A 26,840-nucleotide genomic window follows, 5' to 3' on the forward strand; every position below is an offset into this window, starting at 1 on the left:
GCAGTACAATCCCCCTTTGGTCACGAAGGATGTCTTCGAGACATCAACCTCAGACATCTTGATCTGATTGTTCCCCGAGTACGCATCCATGAAGCTCAGCGCCTTGTATCTTGCCGTGGCATCAATGAGGAGGTCTATTTTCGGCAGGGGGTATCCGTCCTTTGGGCAGGCCTTGTTCAGATTGGTGAAGTCGATGCAGATCCTCTATTTTCCATTTGCCTTCGGGACCATCACCATATTGGATATCCACTCCGGGTACTGGATCTCACGGATGAACTGGGCCTTCAGCAACTTCTCTACTTCTTCATTTATTTTTTGCTGCCTCTCGGGGGCGAAGTTCCTCTTCTTCTGTTGCACCGGCTTGTTTGCCGGGTTGACACTTAGATGATGCTCTATTACCTCTCAGTCTATTCCAGGCATGTCTGAGGCCGACCAGGCGAAGACGTCAGAGTTGTTTCGGAGGAATGAGATGAGTTTTTCTCGTTGTTGCCTTGGCATTGTAGCCTCGATCTGGAATTGGCGAGTGTTATCGACCTCTTCGGCCTCAACTTGTATCAGATCCTCAGCCGGTTCCCCCCTTTGATAATTGGTGTCATCGCGCAGATCTTCTATCGGGGGCGCCTCGCCCGCCTTTTCTCTTCCCCATAAGGTAGTGGCGTAGCACCTCCAGGATGCCTCCTGATCGCCTTGACATTCACTGACACCGTTCTTGGTTGGGAATTTCATCTTGAGGTGTGGTATGGAGACGACAGCCTTTAGCAGGTTCAAACCAACTCTCCCTAGTATGGCGTTGTATGCCGAGGTAATGCCTACTACCAGGAAGTTGATAATGACTGTTACTTGGCGATCTCCGGTGCCGGCTCTTACCGGCAACTCAATCGATCCCTCCACTTTTACTGGGACACCGGAGAATCCCTGAAACGGGTGTTTGACTTTCTTCAGCTTTCCCTCGTCCAGGCCCATCTTCTGGAAAGCTTCAAGGAACAGGATATCAGCTGAACTGCCGTTATCCACCAAGATCCTCTTCACTCTGCAATCAGCTATGGTCATGGTGACTATCAGGGCATCGTCGTGCGGAGTGTGCACCCCTTCCAGATCGTCGTCTGAGAAGGAAATAACCGTCCCCGTCCTCGCCTTCTTGTTCAACCATTCAGCCACATGTACGCTTCTCGCATAGGCTTTTGCTTTCCTGGCCGAGACTGAACTTTCTCCAGCGGCTAGGTCTCCATAGATTGTCGCTATAACCCTAGTTGGGCTTTTATTCTCGTCCCGGAGGTGATGGTCAGCTTCCTCGGGTGTTCGGTCCCTTTGCCGTTCTTGATTCCCTCTGTGGGCTGGTCCCCTTCTTTTATAGTGGCCTTTGCCATCTCTACGACGGTTGTCCTTGCCGTCATTACCGTCTTGGGCATCCTCCTTTTCGCGTTCCACAAATCGTCCTAGATATCCTCTTCAGATCATTCCGTCTATTTCCCCCTCGAGGTGCCAACAATCTTCGGTGTCGTGGCCTTGGTCCCTGTGGAAGTGGCAATATCTGTTCATATTGCGTCTCTCGGGGTGTCGTCCCATCTTCCCTGGCCACTTCATGGCTTTGGCATCCGGGGAGTCCTTTATCTGCATCAGTACATCTGTCCGTCTCCGGTTCAGGGGCACGTATTTCTCGAACTTCCTTGGTGGACTGGGTGCCCGACCACGCTCGGACTTTCGTCTTTTGTTTTCTTCGGAAGGTTTGTCGTCGCCCCTTGGGATCCTTTTCCTTCCTGTCTTCCTTTCAGCTTCTTCATCGGCTTGAAGGGTTTCTTCCATCTGGATGTACTTATCGCACCGAGCTCTCAACTCGGCCAGGTTCTTCGGTGTATGCTTCGCCAAAGACCTTTTCAGCTCCTTATCCTTGACGCCTCCCAGCAGGGCTGTGAACTCTTCTTTCGGGCCTAGACCTCTGATCGTGATCTTCTCTTGTTGGAAGCGCTTCATATAGTTTTGTAGTGATTCTCCTTCATGTTGCTTGACGTTGGTCAAGTTCAACGTGGTCTTCTGAAGGGGTTGGCTACTGGAGAATCCCTTCACAAAGAAGTAACTTAGATAGCTGAAGCTGTGGATCGACTTCATCGGCAAACGGTTGTACCATATCCTTGCCGCTCCTCTGAACGTCAATGGCAGGGCGCTACACATGATGTTTTCCGAGACTCGATGGAACTGCATAGCAACCTTGAAGCCTTCCAGATGATTGACGGGGTCCCCAGACTCGTCGTAGGTGTCATACTTTGGCAGGCGAAAGCCGATCGGGAGCGGGTCCCTCATGACCTCATCAGCTAGAGCCGTGTCATTAGTGAGGTCTGGCTCGCGAGCTCCCATCTGGTTTTCAGCCACATTCCTGATCTCATCTTTCAGGTCCAGGATCATCTGCTTCAACCCCGGGTCCTCGTGTCTCTGTTCGTCTCCTTGGCGTGGCTCCCTATGCCTGGCCCCGACGGCATGCCGCGTCCTTCCCCTGGGTGCGGGACTTTCCCTCATCGCTCGGTTCCGAGGATTATGACCGGACCTTATTGATCCTGTATTGCTCCGGTCTTTGTCTCGAGCTCGCTCGGGCCGGATATGGGGGCCTCGCGGTGCTCCGTCGGTCTTCTGAGAGACAGCTTTGGAGACCTCCTTCATTGCCTCGGCCATTCGGTCATATTTCTCCTGGAGGGCTTCGAACTGCTCCCTTGTCACATATTCCTGTGCTCTAGGAGGGGGTGGAGGACTACTACCTCCGCGCACCGAATATCCGGCCGAACGCTGGTCCCTCGCGGAACCTTCCCGATCATCGTTTTCCCTTTCTCCTCCGATTTCCATCGAGGGAGGGAGCCATCCTGAAGGTTCCTCCTCCCCCATGTTTATGTTCGACGCTGCTCTCGTCTTCTTACAATTGTAGGTTCTCCCCACCATTACTGTCGTTCCCACAGACGGCGCCAATCTGTTGCTGCCGAAAATCCCTATGAGTTGATCCTGCACAAACACAGAAGGCAGAGGCCAGGATGTTTATCCGGGGTTAGTCCTTCGACGCCCAAGTTAGAGATCAGCCACACAGTTTTTCACAAGGGTAATGGTGTGGGTTTTTCTGCTTACCTTTTTTCCTCCGCTCGGGCCCTCTCTTATAGTCCTTAGGGTTTAGGGTTTCTCTTTTCCATGGAGGAATCCTTCTCGGGTCCGCCTCCTTTCCTCTTCGAGTCCTACTCGAATATGTCTTATCCCCTTCGTGGGGAATATTCTCTTCACGGGTTGACGCGGTCAGACTCCTTGCAGCCTCTATCAGGTGGGCGACACGTGTCCTTTCCTTAGATACCACGTGTTCTTACCCTACTGGGCTATCAATTTGGCCGTATCAGAACGCAACCTCCTTAGATGGACTCCCAACTCTTGATCCTTTGACTCAATTTGGAAGACCATCTACTTTGATGTCTCCTCCAAACTTGGTTCTCTCCCACATTGCTCAGTAATTGACTCCCCAAGGAATATGCTTACTGTTGTCTCCTGGGGTCTCCCCCTATCAATTATGCTTTCCCCTCCCCCTGCCCTATAGGGTTGTTTCCCCTGCCTCTGGCTTTGTATATCCCTCCCCCCTTTTTTCCCCTTGTATTTAATTTATATATTCATCCCAAAAAAAAAAAAAAAAAAATCATAAATTTATCCATGTGTGTGCTACTACTATATTCCATTTAAAAGATACTACTCTTTCAGTGATGGTGCACAAATGGGAGTAAATGCTGCAAAGCTATTGAAAGTAGCATGGATGACTTTCCCAATTGGAATACTTTTTACATTTGTAGCTTGCATATCTGTCTTCTGGTGGCAGGCACTAAACTTCACCGATTCCTATGGGCAATCTATCTTGATTCATGGTACTTCCTAATTTCCCTTCCTACCATATACTTTACTTTATGCACATTGGTGCATTCTGGGGTACTGTTGCGTGCTTTTCTTCTGAGGTCCAAACTTGCTAAATGAGATCTATGGATTTATATGACAGGATTTGCATGCATATTAGAGCTACTGGCAGAACCCTTATACATTCTTTCACAGAATTTGCTACTCCTTGAATTGCGTTTAGTGGTTGAAACTGTGGCAACTCTTTCACGTTGCATGACAACCTACTTCCTCATTGTCAAGCAGACTAATATGGTAAGCTCGAAGCATTTGGTCATCCATATCTTTTATGTGCTGGTATTATGGATTGATATAATTGATGAGCAACAGAATCTTTAGCCTTTTTCTTTTTGACTCATATTTCTTTTGCAATTTGATCTATACTATTATTGGATATCTACTTTTTGAAAAAAAATTATAGTGCAGAAAAGTTCAACAGGGGAGGGTGTTTAAATTTTTTAATCTTTCACATTCATGTCCTTGAGTCTTTTCCGCATTCCACCTGTGGAGTACAATAAGCATAATGAATCCCATTATAATGGTAAGTCAAATATGCTTAGGGGACATGTAAATGGCCAAATACATGCTTTATTTCTGTTGCATTCACAGTCTACCCTTTTTTTTGGGATGGGTTTATTTTCCAAAGAAGTTCCAGTACATGGAGAATCGACAGTCTGCTATTGAGAATCCAAATTTTCAGACTGAAGAGTAGCTGGAACATTTTGATTTCCTTGCCTTTGCTCGTACGTAGAGTGATGCAGAATTTAGGCACCAACAGTAGTACCCAATGAAGAAGGTGGCCAGAATTGGGGCTTCACACAGCCTGTGGTTCCAGAATTTGGACTGTGGCTCCAGCATTCCTGGTTTCTGTTGTAATCAGATTTCTGCATTCTTTTTTAGTTTTTTTTCCCATTTTTATTGTTATTCTCTGTTCTAGTTCAGGCTGGATTAGGAAATTATAAATCCAGTCCTATTTTAAGTAAGCTTCTTTTATTTTTCGAAGTCTTTGTCAGTTTAGGTCTCCTCCAAAGTAGTTGGTTGGAGGGGTTCAATTTGCGATTATTTTTTACTTTTCTGGTTAGAATTGACTTGGGCCTTTTCTATGCTGAGTCTGAGACAACAACAACAACAACAACTAAGCCTTATCCCAACTAAATGAGGTTGATTACATGGATCCATGCGTATACAAAATATTAATAACAGGGCAAGAGAACGCTACCTTGCTGGCGCAGGTACAAGCCATCGTGTAGGCCAATGGGAGGACGTGCGAGAGCATCTTCTGTGCTGGGCAGCATGGTCCTTCCACACCCACTGTGTCTAGGTGTGTACCTGCGCCAGCGGGTAGCATTCTTTCTTCCTTAATAATATAATATAGAGAATAGAACGCATCAACGCAACACCACCAATAAAATCTTACCTAAATGGGGTCGGCTACATGGATCATTGCCCTCCAAACAGCTCTATTCGATGTCAAACTTGAACTAAGTCATTTTAGGTCTGCCCCTAGCTCTCAGATCACTCCTCCTCACCGGTGCATCCTAAGGCCTCCGCTGAACATAGCCATACCACCATAAACAATTTTCTCGAAGCTTATTATGTATTGGGGCAACTCCCAAATCAGCTCTAATATGGTCAATCTTTATATTATCCTTCTTTGTTTTGCTGCACATCTATCTCAATGTCCTCATCTTTGCTACACTTGGTTTATCTGTGTGACGTATAGATCATAGTTGGTCTTACGATTGTCTTGTAGAATTTTCCTTTAAGATTTAAAGCAATACGTTGATCGTACTACACTCTAGAAACACCTCTCAACTTCATCCATCCCACTTTAATTTTTTGTGAAACATCATCCTCTTTATCGCTTTCTTTATTTATGGTTGACCCCAGATATATAAAATAATTACTTTGCGGTATCTCCCTTTCCTCAATTTTCACCATTTCATTATACGTTCTAGTGTAACTAAAGTTATACACCATATACTCTGTCTTCATTATACTTATCTTAAAACCTCTTGATTCCTAGGTTGATCTCCATAACTCCAACTTACCGTTAATCCTTGCTTTTGTCTCATCCACCAAAATATTATCATCAGCAAAAAGCATACACTATGGGTTGAGCGTTCCTAGTTAAATCATTCATAATATGTGAAAATAAATAAGGGCTTAAAGCCGATCCTTGTTGGAACCAATTGTAATTGGGAAATCACTAACTTGACCTCCCACTGTTCTCACAATAGTCACCACACCCTCGTACATATCTTTAATGATATCCACATATTTACTCGACACTTTTCTCTTCTCTATTACATGCTAGATTAATTCTCTAGGAACTCTGTTATAGGATTTTTCTAGGTTAATAAAGAATATATGAAGATCCTTTTTGCAAACTCTAAATCTTTTCATAAGCCTCCTGAGTAAATATGTGGATCTATGTGGATATGTTTTATGCTGGAAATTCAGTCTGTGGCGTCCTCGATAAGCTTGCCTTGGGTGCCACCATTAGTCATACCTGGATGGAGCATAATCTCAGAAGATATTTCTCTAGCTTTAGATCCTTTGATCATATTTAAAAGTCCATTTCTTTTGATCTCAATAGCAGTCTATCTTTGGTCTCCTCTTGTAGTGTAGTTGATTCCCCAAGGAACAGACTTATTGTTGTATCCTAGGGCTTGCCCATCTCCTTACTACAACCCTCTGTCCCCTCTCCTTGACGGTTGGATTTTTCTTTGTTTTGTTTTGTTTTTTTCTCTTGTAATGTTTCTTCCCTTTCCCCTTTTAGGGGCTCCTTGTATCTCTTTCTTCTTTTGATAATGAATTTTTTATTCTCACAAAAAAGAAAGGAAGAAGAACAGATGAACAAGTTACAGGAGATAAATGGAAGATGGATCCTCCTTTGATCCTATCTCCACATAATGTATTAACAATTAAAAGTAAATTTCCTTAATATCTGAAATGCCCTTACTTACAAATGTATTCCCCATAAGACACTAATATATATAGTTCCCATAATACCCTCAGAAAAAAACAATTATTCCAGAAGGATGATGTGTCAAATTAAATTTCATAGCCTGATTCAATCAAATACCCTCCCGTGTATTGGCATGCATCCTAATGCATGTTTATGCACACTGGTCCTTAGTCTTAATGGGAAGGGTGGAGCGGATGGATGCAAGCTTTATCCCCTTCTTAATGCAACTCCTCTTCTCAGATACAGATCGGCTGCACTTGCATGTGGGGTCTAACATGTCTGTAATTCAGGTTCTCCTTGATTAAGTAATGCCATGTTCCACAGGGTTGTAGACTTGAGCCCATACTGACAGTGACTTTATTGTCCCAATATGAACTCACTGGTCCTTGCATAATAGAGACCAACTCTTTCAATGGCAGCATCTGCTAGAGGTATTCATAAACCCCATGACCCAGAGGAATATTTTCTTTCAAGTTGTTGGTAGACCTTGTTGTTAATCTGTTTTTATGTAGGTTGGTTAGAATTGTTTGCATTTTCTTCTGATGGTTTATTTAATAGCTTCTGTTTAACAATGATAAATCCATTATTTACAGGAAAAAGTGATTGTATTTGCATTAGCACAGATAGCATATGGAGCTTGTTTGTTTTTAGGATATTGGGGCTATTTTCTTCTCACTCACCTAGTGAGAAATTCTGACCTTTTCCCCTTCAGGTACAAATCTATTTATGAAATACTCATTTCAATAATGATGTGGATACTTTTAACGGATACCTTTACCTTGGCCATCCAATACATGATGATGCTTTAGTTTATAATGAAGAAAATAAAAGGCACATAAGATTGACATAACTCAAAAGTAGATAAAAGCTTCTATTTTGGTTACCAGTCATAGTTCCTTCAATTTTTTGAGCACCAATGAGTCAATGAAGGTGGACAACCTTTTTCTTGGCACTCTTGAAAGTCCTTTGTATCTTTTATCCAGAAAGTCTAGTTTGTAATTCTTATATATGTTAAAGCCATGAAGACATGATGTAGGGGGTTCCTAGGTGACTAGGTTTCCTACAAGATTAACTAACTAGGTAGGGTTAACTCAAGGGACTTGGGTAAACAGGACAAAAGAAACTCAACAAACAAGATTTAACATGCAACATAGAATGAGACTAATAGACAAAGTAGCAAAAAAAATAATAATCTAGGAAGAAAAACACATAAACTCACTCAAGCTTCAAGGGGAAACATGGGGTAGGGAACATGACAACAATCAAAATTAGGTTATAGCACTAGTTTATTAAGCATCAAAAGTAGATAGAAACCCCATGCTATATGCTCTAAGATCAGTTATACTAGTAATAAGAAGACCAGCAATACTTAAGGCAAATAATGTGGTAAATAAAAAGGTTAAGCAATGGCTAAAAGGGGGGGGGGTGGGTTTTAATGGAAGTACAGAGTAAATAATGAGGGGATAATGGAGGGAATGGGAGGGTTTATTCTATACTTATCTGCTGCCCAAGTCTGAGAGTAAAGAAGACAACCCAGATTTGAAGATGGTGCCCAGCAGTAATCCGTTCATTGAAAGGAGATCAGCAGCAGCCCAGATGATGATCTATCCACGTAGTATGGCCTCCAGTTGTTGCAAACAGAAGCTGCAATAGTGCAGCAGTAGTAACAGAGAATAACAGCAGCAGCAGAGAGCATCCAACAGTAGTAGACAGTAAACAACAGCAGCAGCAGAGAACGTTCAACAGCAGTGGACAGTAAACAGTAGCAGTAAAAGGGAATTGGAAGAGAGAGAGGGAGGCGAGAGAAGAGAGCAGAGAGAACCGAGAGAATAAATAGAGAAAAGGTGAGAAAGAGAGTGAGAAAGACGAGATTGAAAGAGAGAGAATCGTGAGAGGGGTGGGGGGTTTGCTCCTTGGCTGTTTTTCAATTCACATTCATTAATTAGAACCGTGGCCAATGGCCTTACATAAATAAGAGATTAATTACTAAAAAGAAAAGATTATTCTAGGAATGCTATTTCATAAACAAAGAAACTTTATAAAAAGAAATCAATAGGATAATCACTTAGTTTCCTAATTAAATTAAAGACTCAAATAAACAAAATCCTAGGAAATAAAACTACTAAACTATCAGATTTGGTGGAGGCCACACAATTTTGGCAAATTTTGGAAGGAGAGGACTCGATCCAGCGCTGGGAAGGCTGGATCGAGCCTTCCTTTATTCTTCTTCTTTCTTCTTCTTCCTTCTTCTAATCCTCCAACCACAAAGAAGGTTGGGTCTTCTTCTTCCTTCCGTTGTACGTCTTGATGTCCCCATCAAGACAGAACCTATCTTTCATCCTTTCTCATACCTTTTTGATTGCTGAAATGTGTAGAAATGATAAACATAAAAATGATAAAATACGCCTAAATTCATATTTCAAGTTTCACAAATATGCTTATTGGAAATTCTCTCTCTCCCTCAAATATTGTCTATTTGTGAAAAAGATTCATAAATTTCCTTTTTTGAGGATATGTTTGTCTGATTCAGTTTGCTTATGTCAGCAAATGAAAGCTAACATAGGGATGTGGCAGATAGGATTTTGTCTTCTACTTATTTCATATTTAAAGGTGATAGATGCTTTTTTTTTTGGATGAGGCCCTTTCAGTGATGGTCTCTTTTTAGATATTTTCACTAAATTTTATTTATTTGATAACCTTATTTCTCTTTTTGAGAAATTTAAGTTCTCATTTGATTCTTTTATTGTGCACCTATGATATTAGAATTTTAAGGGTATTCCTTAATTTTTTATTTGTACATGCTTTTCCTCACTTATATATTGCAACAGATATATGAGCAACTTGCTTATATTCTGAATGCAGAAAAGGAAAGATGACGGATTATGATCAGAGGCTTAAAAATATGTGTATATTGTTTACTGGTCAATCCTTCTGGAAGTTGCTCCTTCAGGAAGGGGAAAAGATGATACTTGTATGGTTGGATACACCCTTCAACCAGGCTGTGTATGGACTTGTAGACAAATTAGGTTAGTACTGACTCCAAATCTATGGGTTTAATAGAAGTAAATTTCCTTTCACCATCATATACTTAATTTACTTGAAATAGATGCTATGAAGTATTTAAGTATCATTCGCATTCCCTTTATTTTTTTTTATCTGTTTAGTGTTCTTAAATGAGTCTTTTTCATTTCTTTTTCAGGTAGTTTAGTTGTGAGATTGGTGTTTCTTCCTTTTGAAGAAAGTTCTTACACTACATTTGCAAGGTTTGCATCAGGTTTATTTCTTCCCATTTCTGTTTGCGCCGGATTGTTCTTTAATGCAAGTGGCCTACCCATAGTTTGTTTCTACTATTGATTGTGTTATCAGGATTCTTTCGCTTTGGTGAGTTATTTAATTAGAATTCTGGAACTTATTGCTTTTGTCTTGTTACTCATCACATTGGATGTTCTTATACTATGACTTCTATTTATCGGTGATCTTAGAGTGTAGGAGAACTAGGTCTTATGATTCTCCTATGTGTGTGTGTGTGTGTAAGCTGGCGTGGTTAAAAGATTTACCCAAAACGTGAACATAAGTAAATTTTATGAGTATCTATCTTCGTGTAGTCAAGAGTTCCATGTATTCGTTCCTTACTTCCTCGCTGAAGAGTTGTTTCTCTTCCCTACTCAGCTTCTCTAATCAATTTGCAGTATACTGTTTATTTCTTTTTGGATAAGCTGTCAAGCTGTGATGTTTTAAGAGAACGGGTGTGACCTGCAATGATATGTCTTCTAGAATATTCTGTTAGAGTATACCTTTCAGAACCTTCTGATTGAGGTGGTCTTGGAAGCTGCATATATTTTTTGTCTTTGTATTACATCCCCGCAATCTCTTCAAAGGGAAATGTTGAATGGTCTGTCAGTCACTTTTTTCTGCTTCCATTGAGAGTGCACATTTTTGGGATCTATCTCAATGCAAGTTGATGCAACCCATTGGAGGGGAATTTTTTTGGGGTGTCCGTTTTTTTTTTTTTTTGGGGGTTGGGGGGGGGGGGGGAGCTGGCTACTCTTGATTGTATGAGCTCTGTTTGTGGATCTTGTTCAGTTCAATACCGACTGAAAGACTAAAAAGTTCCTGCCACCCACAAGCAGCTAGAATTGCTTTTGGCTGAAATTTAAGTGTGGAGACCAATGAATGGCTGTTGACTGGACTAGAAATGATAGAATTGGAAATAAATTTATTAGCAGAAACCTTGGGGGAGCTAACATGTGGATGTTGAGAGGGGTGAGGGGCAATACTGGAAAGACTGGAAATAGAAAATGACGATTTTACTGGAGCTTAGGGTAATGCTGCAACTAACACGAGGCATTTTCAGTTGAGATGGTTCGGCCATGTACATCAAATCAATAACTGCACTGGTGATGCAGGCAAGCGAGTGCTGTTGGGCACTGGACCTTGTGTGCCTCATATCCCACATCATAAGAGGCCTGGGTTTAAAAGCCATGGCCTTGGGCCTTGTATAAAGGGATGTAGGCTTAATTAGAGTCTTTATCCATGTAGCCGTCCCCATTAAGTTCGGAAAAGGCTTTATGTTGTTGTTGGGGCCCTAAATTCAAGCCGCTGTTTGGGGGATATGGTTCTATCAGAGATTAGTTAAATATCTTTTGTTGAGTCCAGTTTCAATCAGGGAACTTACTTCAACAGTCTAACTTTAGTATCATTAGGAGAGTTGAGTAAGTATCTAAGTTAAAATCATAATTGTTTTAGGAAGGGAGGAACCTTAGGGATGTAACCAACGATTTTTTTGATATTGAACAGAGATTTCAATTTTGAGTTTGGGTTGCTTGAGTATTATGTTTTCTAGAAATAATCCCAGGGCGGTCATGGCCTGGATTTTTGTTGATGATTTTGTACTGCTACTCTTGATTCTCAAATCCCCTCTTTTTCTAGTCCTGATCTCTCCCCCACATGTTACTTTTTTATCTCTGAATCAGAAAACATGATTATTTGAAGCTCAGAAATAAATTAGGAAAATGGGGTATTGCAGAGATTTTCTGCTTCTATTCCTGTATGAATCTGATTAGTCGAAATTGGGTGACACTTCACTGTTAGCATCTTTCAATTCTATGCTCTGTTTTTCCATTTAATCTGGTTACAATAGTTGTATTATCTAAATCAGTTGAAAAATCTGGTAATTATTATTTGGTTGATTGTTGTTCTCAAAGAGAACTTGATCCAGATTTGGTGTTTATCTGACCTATATCTTGATCATAGTTGTCAAGGCGTCTATAGGTCACTTGGATGGGCACCTTGTTGGTGTTGCCTAGATTCTGTGACAACTATAATCTTGATAGATATCAGTTTTCTCCCAAAGGGCATACCCAGTGCATGAGCTCCCACCACTGTGGGGTCTGGGGAGCGAATACCTAAACCTGCCCTGTTTTCCAGATTATCGATTATCGATTTCCACTATTTGTTCTTATTTAAATTCTGTTTGGACTCTTCCTGATTCTGGTTTCCTATGTAGTTTTCCCTACCACATTCCTATTTTCCCTCAAATTCCATACTGGTTACCTTGGTTTTTTGTTTGAATAATCAATTTGGGAGTGATGGTCCAAGTTGACGGTATTAGAAGGACAAGGTCGCAAGGAAAGCTCAAAAGTTGTATTGGGATACACTAGTTCGCATATATGTGAGTGCTGGTGATTTAACTGAAGATATAGGCCTAGATAGAGTTGGTAGTGGAACAGGGTTTGCATGAGTTAACCCCCAAATAGTTGGGATAAGGCTTTGTTGAGTTTATTTGAGTTGAGATGACTTTTGTATATCATATTTTCTCTTTCCAACCTCATTTGCTACTTTTCAGTTTGATAGTCCAAAAGGGGTGTCGAGTTTTACTTCATTACTAGCTTCATGTGTGCTGGATGTTATACCATTTGTGCCACTGTATAGGATGGAAGATCAATCCTTAAGTGACTAAATGTTTGTTCTTTCTTGTCAGGGAAATCTCCTCAGAGAAACATGAAAATAGGGAGTTCCCTCACTGATGCACTAAAACTTGTTATTTTAATTGGTACGTGTTTCTTATTTTTTTGAACTCAATTATTTTAAAGTAATTTTTTTGAAACTGCATTTAGATTCAGAAGGAAAAATTGTATGATCCGATGAAAGGGGTTACGGACAAGGAGTTGAAGATTTTTCAACAATCTTGATGCCTCGGCTAGCTTTGTCACTGACCTTATGTGATTTGACAGTATGTCACTACCTTTGTTTGCAGGAATATTGTGCTGACAACACTCACTGTAATAGTGACCTCCTCCCAATTCCTCAGCTTTGTTTGACTAATGTTGCCGACTTATCATGGCAACTCATAATGGTAGAACTAGAAATACTTGACCTCACTTTCTATGAGAAGTCAATATCTTGAACCAGAACAAATGTATTCATGGTTCTTAAATGGCCATTCGAACTGGTTTACACACACATGATTCTAAATCCCTGGTCTAAACTGAAATTTAGGTCCAAATTTCTGAAACCCAGTCAAAACCAGGTATTTTTCCTGGGCTATTTGCTAGAATTTTGGGTCGAATTTCCAAAATTTGCCAAAATTAGGGTTGAAACCATCAAAACTTGTGAAGTTTCGTTCAAAATTTCCGAGATTTAGAACTATGCACATACACACACACACACTCAAATGCATGCCACAACAGGCACACTCCCCACTCAAGTTCAGGTTCTGAGAAATGCAGCATGACGTGGAATACATAAACATATTGTGTGATTTGGAAAAGAAATTGGTTAAATGGTGCTTGATATGGAAGACTAGTCATTCCAGTCGTTTGCTAATGTTCATAGTACCAATCTCAGTTGATTTTTGTTTTCTCATGAAAGTTTGATGCTTTCTGAATCGCAACTATATCAACACCTAACAAGTTTTGGAATCTTCCACAAGTTTGGTGACAAACCATCTCTATAGATGTTGCAATATGAGCTCTGCATCCATTCTCAGTTTGGGCTGAAATGTGACGAATAATTTCTTGCATCTTGAGAAAGTTCCCTGAAAACAGAGAACCAGTTAAGAAACCCCAATCTATGAAGTCGACAACCCATTTAGAATCTAGGTTGGTTAAGAACTTCAAGCTAAGAATTTGATCTTCTTTGTTTTTAATAAATTTCTTTTGTCATTTATCTTCTATCATAAATAAAAACTAGGAAAATACATTGTCTGATTTTGTCTGTGCTTGCACAACTTAGCTTCCTATTGAACTTCCAGTAAAAACATTTTTTTTTTTTTTAATGCTGTTTGAGTAAATGAATTCCAGAGTTATGGCAACATTATGGTGGTTAAATTTTGACAGTATTTTCTGTAGGTTTGGTTGTTATGGCATTTGGTCCAAGCTACTCTTATGCTCTTATTAGAGTCTTGTATGGTAGGAAATGGAGCGATGGAGAAGCTCCAAATGCACTTCGTTACTATTGTCTTTATGTCATTGTTTTAGCTATGAATGGTAAGTCACCTTTTATCTTTCAATATATCATGGAAGGCTGCAATTGGAAAATTATATTAGTGATCATATGAGAATCAGAATTTCTTTCTTCCATGTACTAAATGATGACAAATGCATTTCTCCAACAGTAATGTTTACTCCCTTGATTATGCTTCAGGAACATCTGAAGCATTTCTACATGCAGTGGCAAATGAGAAACAGTTGAAGCATTCAAATGGCTCCTTACTCATATTCTCAGGGATTTACGTTGTACTGAATGTCCTACTCATACGCTCAGCTGGGGCAATTGGGTTAATTGCGGCTAATTCATTAAGTATCCTTTCTAAGATTTGGTCCCTCCCTTCTCCCTTTCCTCCATTTGCTCAATGGTCTCGCAACAAGGATATGTTTCCGAAGAAACTATCCATCTAATGTTTTTTTCAGATAGTGCCTCTAATTTTATTGCAGTTTCTAGCAAGCACCTGATTATATTACTAGCATCGTTAATATTGGTGGGTCAATCACCTGATTTTTCATCTTGTTGGTGATGTTACTCTCTTTGCTTTACAGTATGAGCTCCCAGTTGAATCCTGTAGGAATTATCAGCATTGATATTCCAATAACAAACTCAGCCTTATCCCAACTTAATACATGGATCCATAGTTCCATACAAAACAAAGTAAATAAAACCGAGGTCCAAAAAAATAGGGAGAATGAAGTGATTGGAGATTAGAAATGAAAGTTAGAGGAAAGAGGCACAACCCAGCAAGTTAGGAGAATCTCAGTTAAATGAGGTCGGCTACATGGATCCTTTCCCTTCAATAGGCTCTATGTGAGGTCATACTTGGGACAAGACCTAGACTATGCATGTCATTCCTCACATATTCTCCTATGGTCAATTTAGGCCTGCCCCTAGCTCTTTTAAAAATATACTATTGAAACAAACTTTCTCTAGGTTTGTTTCTTATCAAGTGTAGTGGTCATGTAGATGAGAAAGTCTGTTTTTTATCAACTGTGTAGTGGTTTGACACAGGCTAATTGGCTTGGAAACCTCCCTGGCTCAGGCTGATTCTAACTGTTCTTGTTGTAGTGAACTTTTTGGTCTGTTTGATTACAAACAGCGTTGGCTTGTTTATGCTAGATGACTTCTGGCACAGATCTCATAGTGTGAACTTGACCACACTGTGTTGTTGTGATTTTTGCAGCTCAATAATGGAAAATTTCCTCTTTTCCTTACTGCTCATGTTGAAAAAGGTGAGGAACTAAGTTCAGTGACGATTTCAGCTTTTCTAGGGTGCTAGAAATTGGTCATTTATATTTACACTGCTCAGAAGTCCAACTTGTTACTGTCTATAAGTTGGGGCACTTGGCAAAGTATTCTTGAAAGGGTGGGTTGAAGAAGCCCCTCTATTTTGTGGGTTAACCAATTATGAACTTTTGATCACTTAGTTTCTGAGTGCCTACTGTTGCATGCTCTTCTGTTTGGAAGAACTTATTGGCACTAAAGTTGGTGGACATTTGAACCGATAGAGGGGATTAATAGGCATGCTGGTCCCTAGCCATCTGTGGTGGTTATTGTCTCCCTTTGCATCAAATGGTGTACGTACTCAGTGGCCAAGCACTTTGTGCTTTAACCCCTGCTTTAACCTTGTCATCACAAGGCCACCATCTGATTCTTAACCTTTTAATGCATTAGTAAACAGATGTCTAAAAGAATTTGTTCTTGGGGTTATGCAATCCTGTGTGTCATTTTATTGGTTCTATATTGATTTTGTGTTTCAAAGTTTGGTTGCTACATTCCCTTGTCCAATTATTGAGAAATGAGACTGAAAATACCCATAGTGATGTCACTGATGTGACCTTCCATACAGTTTACACTAATGAAAGAATGCATGATAATTAGTGTTTTATTGAGTTTTAAAAAATTGGCTTATTTTCTTTGGGAAAAAAAGGTGTTGAAATTAAAGCATTGGCTTCTTTCTTGACTGCAACCGAAAGATATGATTTTCAGGATTCTGTACTCTGCAGTATTCATTATGCATTATTTTCAGGTGCGAAAAATTTGTCCTCGACATTCTATCTATATATTTCTGCAGCTTCTGCTTGCTTTCAACACAAAATCTTGAATCATTTTGAACTTTTGATATTGAATTGGTTCTTATTTTAGATTTATTTGTTACCTTCAACAGGATTCTAGATCCTTTGCATTCAATCAGTGCTTGCCATCTGGTTGGACAGTTTTGCTTCTTTCAGGTGTTGCTACTCTCATATCTGAGCGAATATTTCTCGATCGGGAAAATTTTTGGCCAACCATGCTCATTCATTCATCCTTTGGATTGACATGCTTATGTATATCCACCATTGTAATGTATGTACTCTTTTGTACTTGCATTCAAATTCACAATGGACAAGAATCCTCTACAGTTGTTATCCCTGTTGCAATTCATTTAGCCATGATACAAGGGAGGGAAAAAGCATTTCAGGGGCAAGCTTGTTATACATGCAGGATTAGTTTTCATTAATTTCTGCCCCAGTGGTTTTTCTTAATTCCTTATAGTAGCTATACAACAGGCAAAGAACAACTGTGGAGCATCCTCATCCTTTTATAAACTATTTCTTGCTGGGAGTTTCATCTCACTGTTACATTTCATTGTTATCTTTTAAGCCATTCCTTTTATGTTTTTACTATGCATTGGAATTGATTCATTGAACTACTTGCAAATAGATATTGCCGTGAGAGGCCTTTCATCAACAAAATCATCCGTTTTCGGGACCATGTTGAATAGAATAACTAACTGATACTTCACTTGAGCCTCAAAGGTTTGTCCATACTCCATTATCTTTGATTCATGCCCTTTCACTTCCCTGTGGTTAATGTGACATACTCTGGTGCAGTCGAGGCTGCAGATACAGAACCATCTTTTTGTTTCCATCATGCAGTGCTTTCATTCCTTAGATCGACGTCTTGAAACCTGATGTATGATGTGCTGGTGATCTAGAAGTTGTCATAGATGATATATTGTTCTAGCTCTTTTAATTAATTATTATTATTATTATTATTTTTTATTTATGATGTTGAATATAGAATTTTAGTTGAAGGTGGTTCATTTCTTTCCATTTGATGAATTTTTAACCCTTGGTCTTCTTGCCTCCTCTTTGGCTTATAGATTTGTAGGTAATTTATGTCTTCAATTTTTACGCAGTTTTCTAGGATTTTTTTTGTTTTTTGTTTTTTGCTAAGGATAGGTATCCAAGCCTTCGACCTGACTAGTAAATGTTTATACATATATTGAAATACTCTCCCTTTATTAATGATTCATACCATTTTATCAAGAAGTACAACACCTTACAGCAATGAAATTCTGATATTATATATTTATAGATAGTTAATGTAAATGGGTACATTGTAATTCAACTTTTAGTGAAAGTTTTCATTGAAAAGTATGATTAGCATATTTAGTAAGAGTTTAAGGTGGTTACACAATTACAATTACAATTACCAAAGTTTTCAGTTTCTTTTTAAAACTCATTTGACTTCTCTTCTCTTCCCTTGCAATCAGATGGAGCCCCGGGAATTCTTAAATTGGCTGGTTCACAGGGCCGAGTCTATAACTAAAATGGGCTGGGCCCTGAGTTTGGGCTCTACAAAATCTGCCACCAAGGAAACTTGTAAAATGTTATTACTTGTTCATCCAGGACCTATACAAACTTTTGTTTTTTGTGAACTCAGATGAAGTGGTTGCTTTGTGTTCATTGTATATGAACACGACTGTGGCGGGGGAAAATGTCAATTTCACATCGGCTGTGAGAATGATGTGGCAATTCTAATCATTGGATAGATAGTGGATGGTCTAGATTGGCCACTAGTTAAGTTTCAGCCACAAAGTGCCACTTCACGGCCGTCAAGAATGATTGTCTAGACAACAGATTGTCAGGATAAGCTACTTTATCAAGTTTTAGACTCAAATTCAACCATGTTCTCATACTTGTATTTGCATGGATTACCATGTATTTTTATGCACCCCACTACTGTACGTGCACTTTCTCATGGTCTTGGATTTTAAGAGACTATTTTTCCACTTGGCAAATTCTGTTGCGGCTAAAATTTAACATGTGAGCTGGGGATCAAGGGATCTATCTATCTACATAATTTTATATCCACCTAACATGCCTTGTGGCAGATTTTTGTGTGACCAGATAAGATAATCTAGTCGTGCCAATGAAATATATTGTAATAATAACAGCAACAACAAGAACAATAAAAGTTGAACTATATTAGTGTGGTTGCATTTTGAATAGAGCTACAAAAATTTACAAAGAATTATGAGGATACCTATCCCTACTGTGGTTATTCACATGGCTTCGTGGAAGAAACCTTGTCCTAATGGGTCACTACTCTGAGCAACATGGAGGGCTGAAAGCTGGTCATATTGACTGTTGGATGGATAGACGTTAGACTTCCTAGAGAGCAACAGAGGCTGTAAACAAAGCAAATGGGTCAGTGAAAATTTTCTGTAAAATATAAGAGAGAGAGAGAGAGAGAGAGAGAGAGAGAGAGAGAGAGAGAGAGAGAGAAATTTCCTAACCCAACCACTTGAAAACAAGAAGGTAGGTAATTAATGGCTTCAACTTGAGCAAAAAATACTTAGTCAGCATAGACTTGCTCAAGCCAATGAGAACAACCATAGCTTTGGTTCATATATTTGTGGGAAAGAGGGAAGAGTTTAGAAAGAGAATACAGGAAAAAGCTATACATTCTCTGAGTCTCACATGCCACATAGAGAGAGAGAGAGAGAGAGGCTAATGTTTCTGCTTCCTCTTACTGTTTCATGCCATGAATGGAAGGTAAGAAGTGGTGTTCCATTCTCAAATTGATGTCTGAGACCCATCATATATACACGTAGAGGGTGGAGTCCCCCATGACGAGTAGCTTTCGAGTATTATGATCATCATCCACTCCATAAAAAATAAAATATGAATAGAAAAAGATGACAGTTTTTTTTTTGGTAACGAAAAAGAGGACATAATTAATTGCCGTGGGAAGGGAATAGGAGAAAAGTCTGGATCTTATTCCCTTTGGCTTACAGCTAAAAAGAAAAGGGAAGGAAAAGAAAAGAAAGTATAATTGGGGCTAAGAGAGAGACAGATCTTGTACACCAGTAGATTCATGACCCACTTGTGAGTAGTTACAGTTTGGATGGATCACGAATATGGATGGGTTCGCATCTGAAAGCATAGTTTGCCTTTATTCATTTCGACAATCTCTTGTGAGAAGAAAGGGGACAGGACCATGCACAAAATCTTTCGCCATTTAATTTTTATAATTTGAAAAATTATGTATATGAGTGGATGCAGGTTTGAGATGAGACTGTATCCTAGTGCTGATGGCATTATCTACCACCCGGTAGACTACTAGTCGGATCTCAAATTTTAGTTACAATTAGATCCCAATTTCTTATGTGTAAAGTTTGAGCTGAGTCTACATTAGACAAATTTTCACATTTTTATACAATGAATCAAAGAGAAATGGTGGCCAAAAAAAAAAAAAAACTTTGCTCAATTAGGATCATTGGCAAGATATGAGAAAATATGTAATACAAGGTAAATCATATGATTGAATTAAAACCCCAAATACGAGATAAGACCACCAATATATAGTTCCCTCATACATTTAAACTATTTGAATTTTCCTAATTGGGATTCCACAAGGTGAATTTTGTTGGGGTTTCACGTGAAAGCACTGATGCCACATCGAAAGTGTGATGTGAAGGCTTATAGGGACTTGGGCACCTTTTTCTTAAAAGCCACCCTTTGTGTTCTATAAGCTCTAAGAAGTGGTATCAAAGCTTATGGGTAAGTTTATTTCGGTGAAAGATCTAGATTAAGGGGATCTATATATATATATATGATTTTAGTTTTGTCATAAAAAGAACAATCAATGGGCGTGTTTGGTCCAATAGTAAGGTATGAATATGACAACCTGATGGTTAAGTGGTCAAAACAGTCTCTTGGCATTCTTGGGATAAGGTTTCGTAATTCTTGGTCCTCTTGGACCTCACACATGCAGGAGCCTCGTGCCCGGTACACCCCCCCTTTTTTTTTTTCCTCATGAAGAGAACAGCCATCCATGTCATCCTAGTCGGGTCAGGTGCATTGATCAATCAATAAGAAAAATGGTAAGAAGGATCTTAATTGAAATAAAAGAGATAATAAGTGCCTAAGGTCTGTCCTAGTCCATGTGGGTTGCAGGTCATACTCATACAATATTGACCCAGGATGTACCCATTCCACTCAAAGGGTGGGCCATGGGTTCCTCGTTACCAACAAAGAGATTCAAACCGAATGAATGATCTTTATTCATATTATATGGATTCCCAGTTGCTAAGACAGAAAGGTTTCCAGGGAAAGCTTTTTCTTCAGGTGGGGGAACCATAAACCATGGTTGTTCGGTCGACACGCAAGGAAACGGTGAGGAGGCTCTGTGCTTTCTTTTGGCCTTTACCCTTTTGCCTGTTTTGTTTGTATTCCAATTGAATTCAAAGTGAACATAAATATATATCAAAGATCAAAGAGCAGTGTGCAGCTAGCACTTACATTTCTGCAGGTATTTTCTGAATGATACCATGACCTGCTTGATCAAAGAGAGTTTTGAACAAATTAAGAGGTCCTATATTTTATCCTTGTTGATGTGTTTATCTTTGTTTCTAGAGCCTCGAGGAATTAGTGGGTTCATGGAAATTATTTTTTTAGGATTATGTGGGTATTTCAGTAAATTATTTGTAAATGTTTTTGTTATAAATTTGTAACAAGGGTTTTTTCTTTGTAATTAAACTGAGAGAGTGAGAGAGTTGTGAGGAAGAGTAGTTGCCACTTACAACCTTATTCTCCATTGATAATGACCCAGATCTCATCTCATCGTGAGCATCGACAATCTTGTCAAACCACGTAAATCTTTGTATTATATGATTATTTTCAGGCTCTCATTTTCTACAGTGTTGACCCTCAATCAATTAGTAATGGGTCACCAAGAATACATGGATTATCATAAATAAACTATTTCTTTTTATAAGATAAAAAGCAGTCAAAAAAAAAAAAAAAAGGAGAAAAAAAAGAAGAGGAAATAAAGAAAAGGGACATTGTGGTTCAACTAAAGTAGAACAGACACAAACATAAGTAAGCCTAGGAGATTTATTCACTTATTAAGTGATGTTAATGATCTAAGGACTGAGACTGAACCAGCCAGTACCACAGTGGCTGGAATTATTGTACTCAGGAGGTGCTGATTGCTGCTCAGATTCTGAAGTCTTAGCAAAGCGACCTCTAACCCGTGGCCTAATTTCAGCATATTTCTTCCTTGATTCATAACGAACTTGTTTCTCATAGTTCCTCATTGCCTTCTTCTCTTTGTACCTCAAGATCTTAGCTTCTCTGTCTACTGAACTGTCTCCACCGTTGCCAGAAATTGCTTTGTTACTAACCTCCTTTGCAAGTTCAGTGGAAGCAGCAGCATCTGTTAATATGCTTCCCCAGAATGAAGCCTACAAAATTCCTCCAAGAGTCACCAAATTGAACACAAGAACCCACACATATATAAAGAGAGAGCTTGTGAGATAAATGGAAATATAGGAAATGTTTTCTTCTTGATCTTAGGAAAAAAGGTTCTTAATTTGTGGAGATAAATTCGTGTAACCAATTTTTTTTCTAGTTAGTGATTAGTTGACACCAAAGAGAAGTTATTTACCATTGAACAAAATGATCTTAGTGTTATATGCATGAGAAAGCAAACATGTGTTTGCTAGAGGGCTGAAGGACCGTGGACTGAGTTTCCCTTGAGACAAAAAATATAAAAAAATAAAAAGAAAGAAGAAATTTTTTTCTCCACTGATGATGTGACGTGACTTCATAATTGGAGACTCCTGTCCAACAACAATTAAAACAGCCAGTTCGGTCAAAATCTGAAATGATGTAAATATGCAGTTAGTGGTACACATATAAGAGTAGAGAAAACAACATTTCTAACTTGATTGACAATAATGAGCACCATTAATTAAAATCTGATTTTAAATCTTTTTTTTTTTTGGTGCAAGCTGATTTAATGGGTTCAAATTACCCAAAAAACAGGTCTTGGCTTAGGAAGTTACCATTTGAAGACCTGAAAATACCCAACATAGTAGAATTCAATAACAAGCACTTAGAAGGAAGGTCAAATGCCAGAGAGAGAGAGAGAGATGAATGGGCCAGTGGCTTATGCTAGATGTAATGGCTATATGATATAACTTGTAGTCTACCCTATATTGCTTTAGGGAAATTTAGATCTAATTGGAGGGTAAGAAGAAAGGAGAAAGATTTTTTTTTTTTGGGGAGGGGAGGGTGGTTTTGCACTTGGTACCATATGTAACTAGGCATGGTTACAAAGAATTTGTAGCCATTTTTTTTTTTGGGTACCCCTCACTCACTAATATAATTCAAAGGTCCCTTACATAATCTGATCATTTTAAGGCAAGTGAGAAGAAGGGCTATATCATTCTAGTATATTCTTAGTGTAACTAATCATGGTTACACTTTTGAGAACATATACACTAAAATCCTATAGAGGTTTGTGAACCCTAGGAGGACGAGCTAAGGGTACAGAAAAATAGAACCACTTTAGAGAGTACAGAAGAAGAGTATATTATTGGCAAGTGTAAGACCCATTAGTCTGCAACTAAAAGAAGTATAACTACATACATAAAAAGGATCAAATACTCACGGCAGAGGCATTAGATGCCACCTGCCCCATGACTGGAACATCCATGGGACGTGATCCAGTAATAGGAGAGCCTGGAGAGCCGGTGTTGCTAGACCAAATATCAAGTGTTAAGGGGATATTGCTACATGGGTTCTTTTGATATTTGATGCCTGGAGTTTCTACCATTGGAGCTGTACTGTGATGGCGATGATGAGGCAATCCAAGTGACCGGTCGCCGGTATCGTCGCGTCCAAAGAACTGAAACTCCTGTAATCCACCACCACCACCAGGGTTGTGCCTGGAGGAAGATACCCACATCCCATTAGGGTTAATATAATCAGAAACATGAGGAACCATGCATGAATAACGCAGACAAGTAGACTCATGAGTGCAACAAGCCATTCCAGAGCTGTAACAAGCTTCACATAGCTGTGAAGATGACATTGAGGTAAGGTAGTGGAAGTAGAAGAAGGAAAAGGAGGAAGAAGTAAAGGGAATGAAGTGGTTTTGTGTTGTGGGTTGTAAGTGTTTCTTTAAATGGGTGGATGGTTTGGTACTGGTGACCAATGAAAACCAACGACTTGATTTGAATTATCTTTTTGATTTCCTTACGTGGCAGATTCCTTCCCTACTTTTCTTTCCAAAGACAACCGAGAACTTGATTTTAAATAATCTGTATATGTTTTCCTAGGAAGGAATCTATACTACTATCCAATGCCAACCAAGAACTTGATTTGAATAATCTATGATTTCCTACGTGTCAGATTCTTCTCTTAACTTCCCTTACCTTTTTATCTCTGGGGAACAAAATTAGGGTTCAAGAAAAAGGGTCCCATGGATTTTGAGTTGGTAAGCTTTCTACAAAGTGGCATGGGGTGGATAAGGGACTGTACAAGAAGTGCTGTGTTATGTTCCACAGGTGGGGCAGCCTGATCACATGGAGAGGAGGGTTGACTGTACACATGTACAATTTTTGTAGGTCCAAGTGTAAAAGGTGGGGTTTTATCAAACAGTGGCATAGCAACCCTTCTTCCCACCACCCCTCCAAGTTTTCTTTCATTTCTTCATATATATATATATATATATATATATATATATATATAAAAGGAAGATAGTAACTAAGGGGAGGATGGAATTTCCATCCTCAAGTTGGCACGTGACACATCGCAAGAGGATTCAAGAATATATAAAAAGTCACTCCAAAAGGTATTAAAACTCCAAAAGAGGAGGGGAAAATATTACTCCATCCTACACTTATGAATTGACACATGAAAAATGAAGAACCTTACAAGGACACTTCTTTATCTTCTAAATACAATTGATACTTTATTCGCCACATATTAAAATTTAGTACGGAAGATGTGCGAGGATGGACATGCCTTCTATTTGTGGGAGCTAGTTAGCTAGCGGTGTGCATCAATTAGGAGTGTGGGGTAAGAAAAATAGAGGTCTTTTTCAAGGGTGGAGAGAGAGACAAACATATACATGGTTGGATACAACAACGATGTGGTAGTTGATCTTTTCTCTAAAATTTAATAAGACAAAGGTTGCCATGGACGTGGAAATTAGGTTTTCTACAAGACTCATATTTTTTAGCCACATTTTAAACTAGGTTCACTTAAGATTCATATTTAACACTTTAGCCCTATTTTAATAATTTAAATATTACTAGTAAAATGTAACATCAATTGACTAAAGAGAAGCCATCTTTCTTTTTAGAAAAATAAATATAACATCTGATATGCAAGAAATATAGGACCTGTTTGTTAAAGATTTAATAAAATATTATTGACATTTCAAAGAAGGACATGACCTTGCTGATGCAATCTTTAAGGTGAGATTAGTGATGGGGGTCTGAGTCTTCCTAACAAAGAGAGAATTAAAACTGGTTTCCCAACAAAAAACCTAAGAACGAAAAACTTACCTCTAAAGCCCATGCATGCAAAATAGATCTGTTCAACCAAGAGTCACTCGGTCTTTTCGGTGATATATCCATGCAGAATTATATTTTACTAGTCAATATTTTATATTAAATTTTTTTTATTTTTGCTAACGGGTATCCATGTCTTCGGTCTAACTAGTCCTGTAAATTCATACTGATCCCAAAACCGCATAGACTGGGTCATACCAGGGTTGAATGAGAACCATTCAACTTTCACTAAAAGCAGTGAAGAGCACTAAACATCCCGTGTGAGTGGCCCAAGGTGTGCTTAGTGGGAGTCGAACTTAGGACGTCTGTGTTAATCGGAGATTTAGATCTTCTTTAGCCGGAGAGTTAGCTGGAGAGGATCAACCAAAATTTTGTGTTTGTCTTTCTCCTAATTTCTTTTCATATTTTTTTCTCTCTCCTGTTTTGCGACTATCTCTCTCCTCACTGTTCCCTCTCCAGCCACCCAGATAATTCGTTCATCGATTTTGTTTCGGTTTAAACAATTTGACGGAAACCTAAATTGAATTGATTTTAACGGGTTTCAAGTTCCTAAATAAAAAAACGATCACTAATTATTTTTGGCTTGTCTATTGTTACTTGGTTATACGTTTTGTCACTAGTTTGGTTTCGATTAATTGTTGGAATTTCATTGTATGTATTGTAATTGGGTTAACTATCAGTTTTCAATTTTGATCGATTTTAAACGGTCTAGAATTGATGGATTATTGGTTCACAATTGAAACTTTTTTTACAATACACAAAACTAAAATCATATGGAATAACAATAATAATAAGGGAAAAAGAACCCTATTAATCTGGCTTAAGAAACACACAGACTGATGGAGGCATGAAAAAACCAAAAAACCTCCGACTGCGTGCGCTCATTATTCTCCCACATGCTCTCTCATTGGCATGTTGATCTGCCAGAGGAGTTCTCTTGCCCTAATAACAAATATCTGTTTTTCCAATGGATTTCAGATAATTACCTTTAACCAAAAAACAAAAAACAAAATTTCAGTGAATTTCGTCTGGATTCTTCAGAATGGAATGGAATGGAAGGAATTGGAACGATTTAGGAGAGAGAGAGAGAGAGAGAGAGAGAGGTTCCTTTCTTGCACCGACTTTAGAGTATGCCCACATATCCCCCTTGTGGTGGCGAATGATGAGCTTTTATGGTCCCAAATCAATATCAGAATGTAACCCAAACCCCCTTTGCACCCAAAAAGATTGCGGGTCCTCTTTATCTCTAGGGATTCTTTGGAACACACCTAACATAAAAGAAAAAGATTCAGTGGCCCATGAAGGACTTTAGGCCTCCCAGATTGCATCTTTCATCACCTCCACCTACATAAATTACCCATCTACTTTTAATATACAACTTGGGTCTCTAGCTGTTAGCCTCCTAGAGCAGGCCATTACATTACAGCTCCCATGCGAGAGAGAGAGAGAGAGAGAGAGAGAGAGAGAGACGACCTAAAATTGCTCCTTATGAGTCGTATGACCATAACCCACTGTACATCTTTTGGAAGTGCTTTCACTTTGGTGTCAGAGTAGGTTCCTTTTTGTACATAGATCACCCAGTTCTCTGGGCTAAATGAGTTAGTCCATCTATTCATCAAGGACCCTTTACGACTTTAGATTCGTCACCCCCTCCTCCTCAAGTACCAAATCAACTTATCTTTCTCTCTGTTCCTCAAGGATCGGAATCCCCGCCTCCCGGCTTCCCGTTACTTGTTGCCTCCCATTGAGTGGCCTGGATCCCCAGGGGAACGAATTCCTTTTCACTGTGGATGCAGGGAAACTTGGTACTAAAGTTGTTTTATAGTTGATATTAATTGGACT

At 39.2% G+C, this 26,840-nt stretch overlaps 2 protein-coding genes across 5 annotated transcripts; one reads left to right on the plus strand and one right to left on the minus strand.

The window, feature by feature from the left end:
• Window positions 1–3,278: 3,278 nt before the first annotated feature.
• LOC122080637 (protein RFT1 homolog) lies at window positions 3,279–18,428 on the plus strand. Of its 4 annotated transcripts, none has more exons than XM_042647436.1 (12): window positions 3,285–3,878; window positions 4,007–4,158; window positions 7,468–7,586; window positions 9,737–9,900; window positions 10,074–10,148; window positions 12,855–12,926; window positions 14,224–14,361; window positions 14,519–14,674; window positions 16,339–16,391; window positions 16,530–16,708; window positions 17,066–17,160; window positions 17,901–18,428. In XM_042647436.1, the coding sequence occupies exons 1-11, from the start codon at window positions 3,731–3,733 to the stop codon at window positions 17,124–17,126; spliced, it is 1,317 nt and encodes a 438-aa protein (XP_042503370.1). In that variant the 5' UTR covers window positions 3,285–3,730; the 3' UTR covers window positions 17,127–17,160; window positions 17,901–18,428. The 4 variants fall into 4 exon arrangements, with proteins under 4 accessions (XP_042503373.1, XP_042503369.1, XP_042503370.1 ...); XM_042647438.1 differs by lacking the exon at window positions 17,901–18,428 and adding an exon at window positions 17,236–17,457; XM_042647435.1 differs by lacking the exons at window positions 17,066–17,160; window positions 17,901–18,428 and having other exon boundaries at window positions 3,280–3,878; window positions 16,530–16,891.
• Window positions 18,429–21,461: 3,033 nt separating this feature from the next.
• On the minus strand, window positions 21,462–23,558 carry LOC122082884 (transcription factor GHD7-like). The gene is made up of 2 exons (XM_042650695.1): window positions 23,090–23,558; window positions 21,462–21,878 (listed from the first exon to the last, which is right to left on the minus strand). The coding sequence occupies exons 1-2, from the start codon at window positions 23,510–23,512 to the stop codon at window positions 21,558–21,560; spliced, it is 744 nt and encodes a 247-aa protein (XP_042506629.1). The 5' UTR covers window positions 23,513–23,558; the 3' UTR covers window positions 21,462–21,557.
• Between the last annotated feature and the right edge of the window lie 3,282 nt (window positions 23,559–26,840).

The sequence above is a fragment of the Macadamia integrifolia genome, chromosome 6, assembly GCF_013358625.1.
Source record: "Macadamia integrifolia cultivar HAES 741 chromosome 6, SCU_Mint_v3, whole genome shotgun sequence".
Taxonomy (NCBI): domain Eukaryota; kingdom Viridiplantae; phylum Streptophyta; class Magnoliopsida; order Proteales; family Proteaceae; genus Macadamia; species Macadamia integrifolia.

Bases quoted from the DNA above. Each gene is read 5' to 3' on its own strand.
- LOC122080637 (XM_042647435.1), top strand. From the start codon at position 3,731: ATGGGAGTAAATGCTGCAAAGCTATTGAAAGTAGCATGGATGACTTTC. The intron at 4,159-7,467 runs GTAAGCTCGAAG...CATTATTTACAG, and splicing joins TTGTCAAGCAGACTAATATG to GAAAAAGTGATTGTATTTGC. The intron at 7,587-9,736 runs GTACAAATCTAT...TTCTGAATGCAG, and splicing joins TCTGACCTTTTCCCCTTCAG to AAAAGGAAAGATGACGGATT.
- LOC122082884 (XM_042650695.1), bottom strand. From the start codon at position 23,512: ATGTCATCTTCACAGCTATGTGAAGCTTGTTACAGCTCTGGAATGGCT. The intron at 21,879-23,089 runs GTGAGTATTTGA...GGAATTTTGTAG, and splicing joins TGGCATCTAATGCCTCTGCC to GCTTCATTCTGGGGAAGCAT.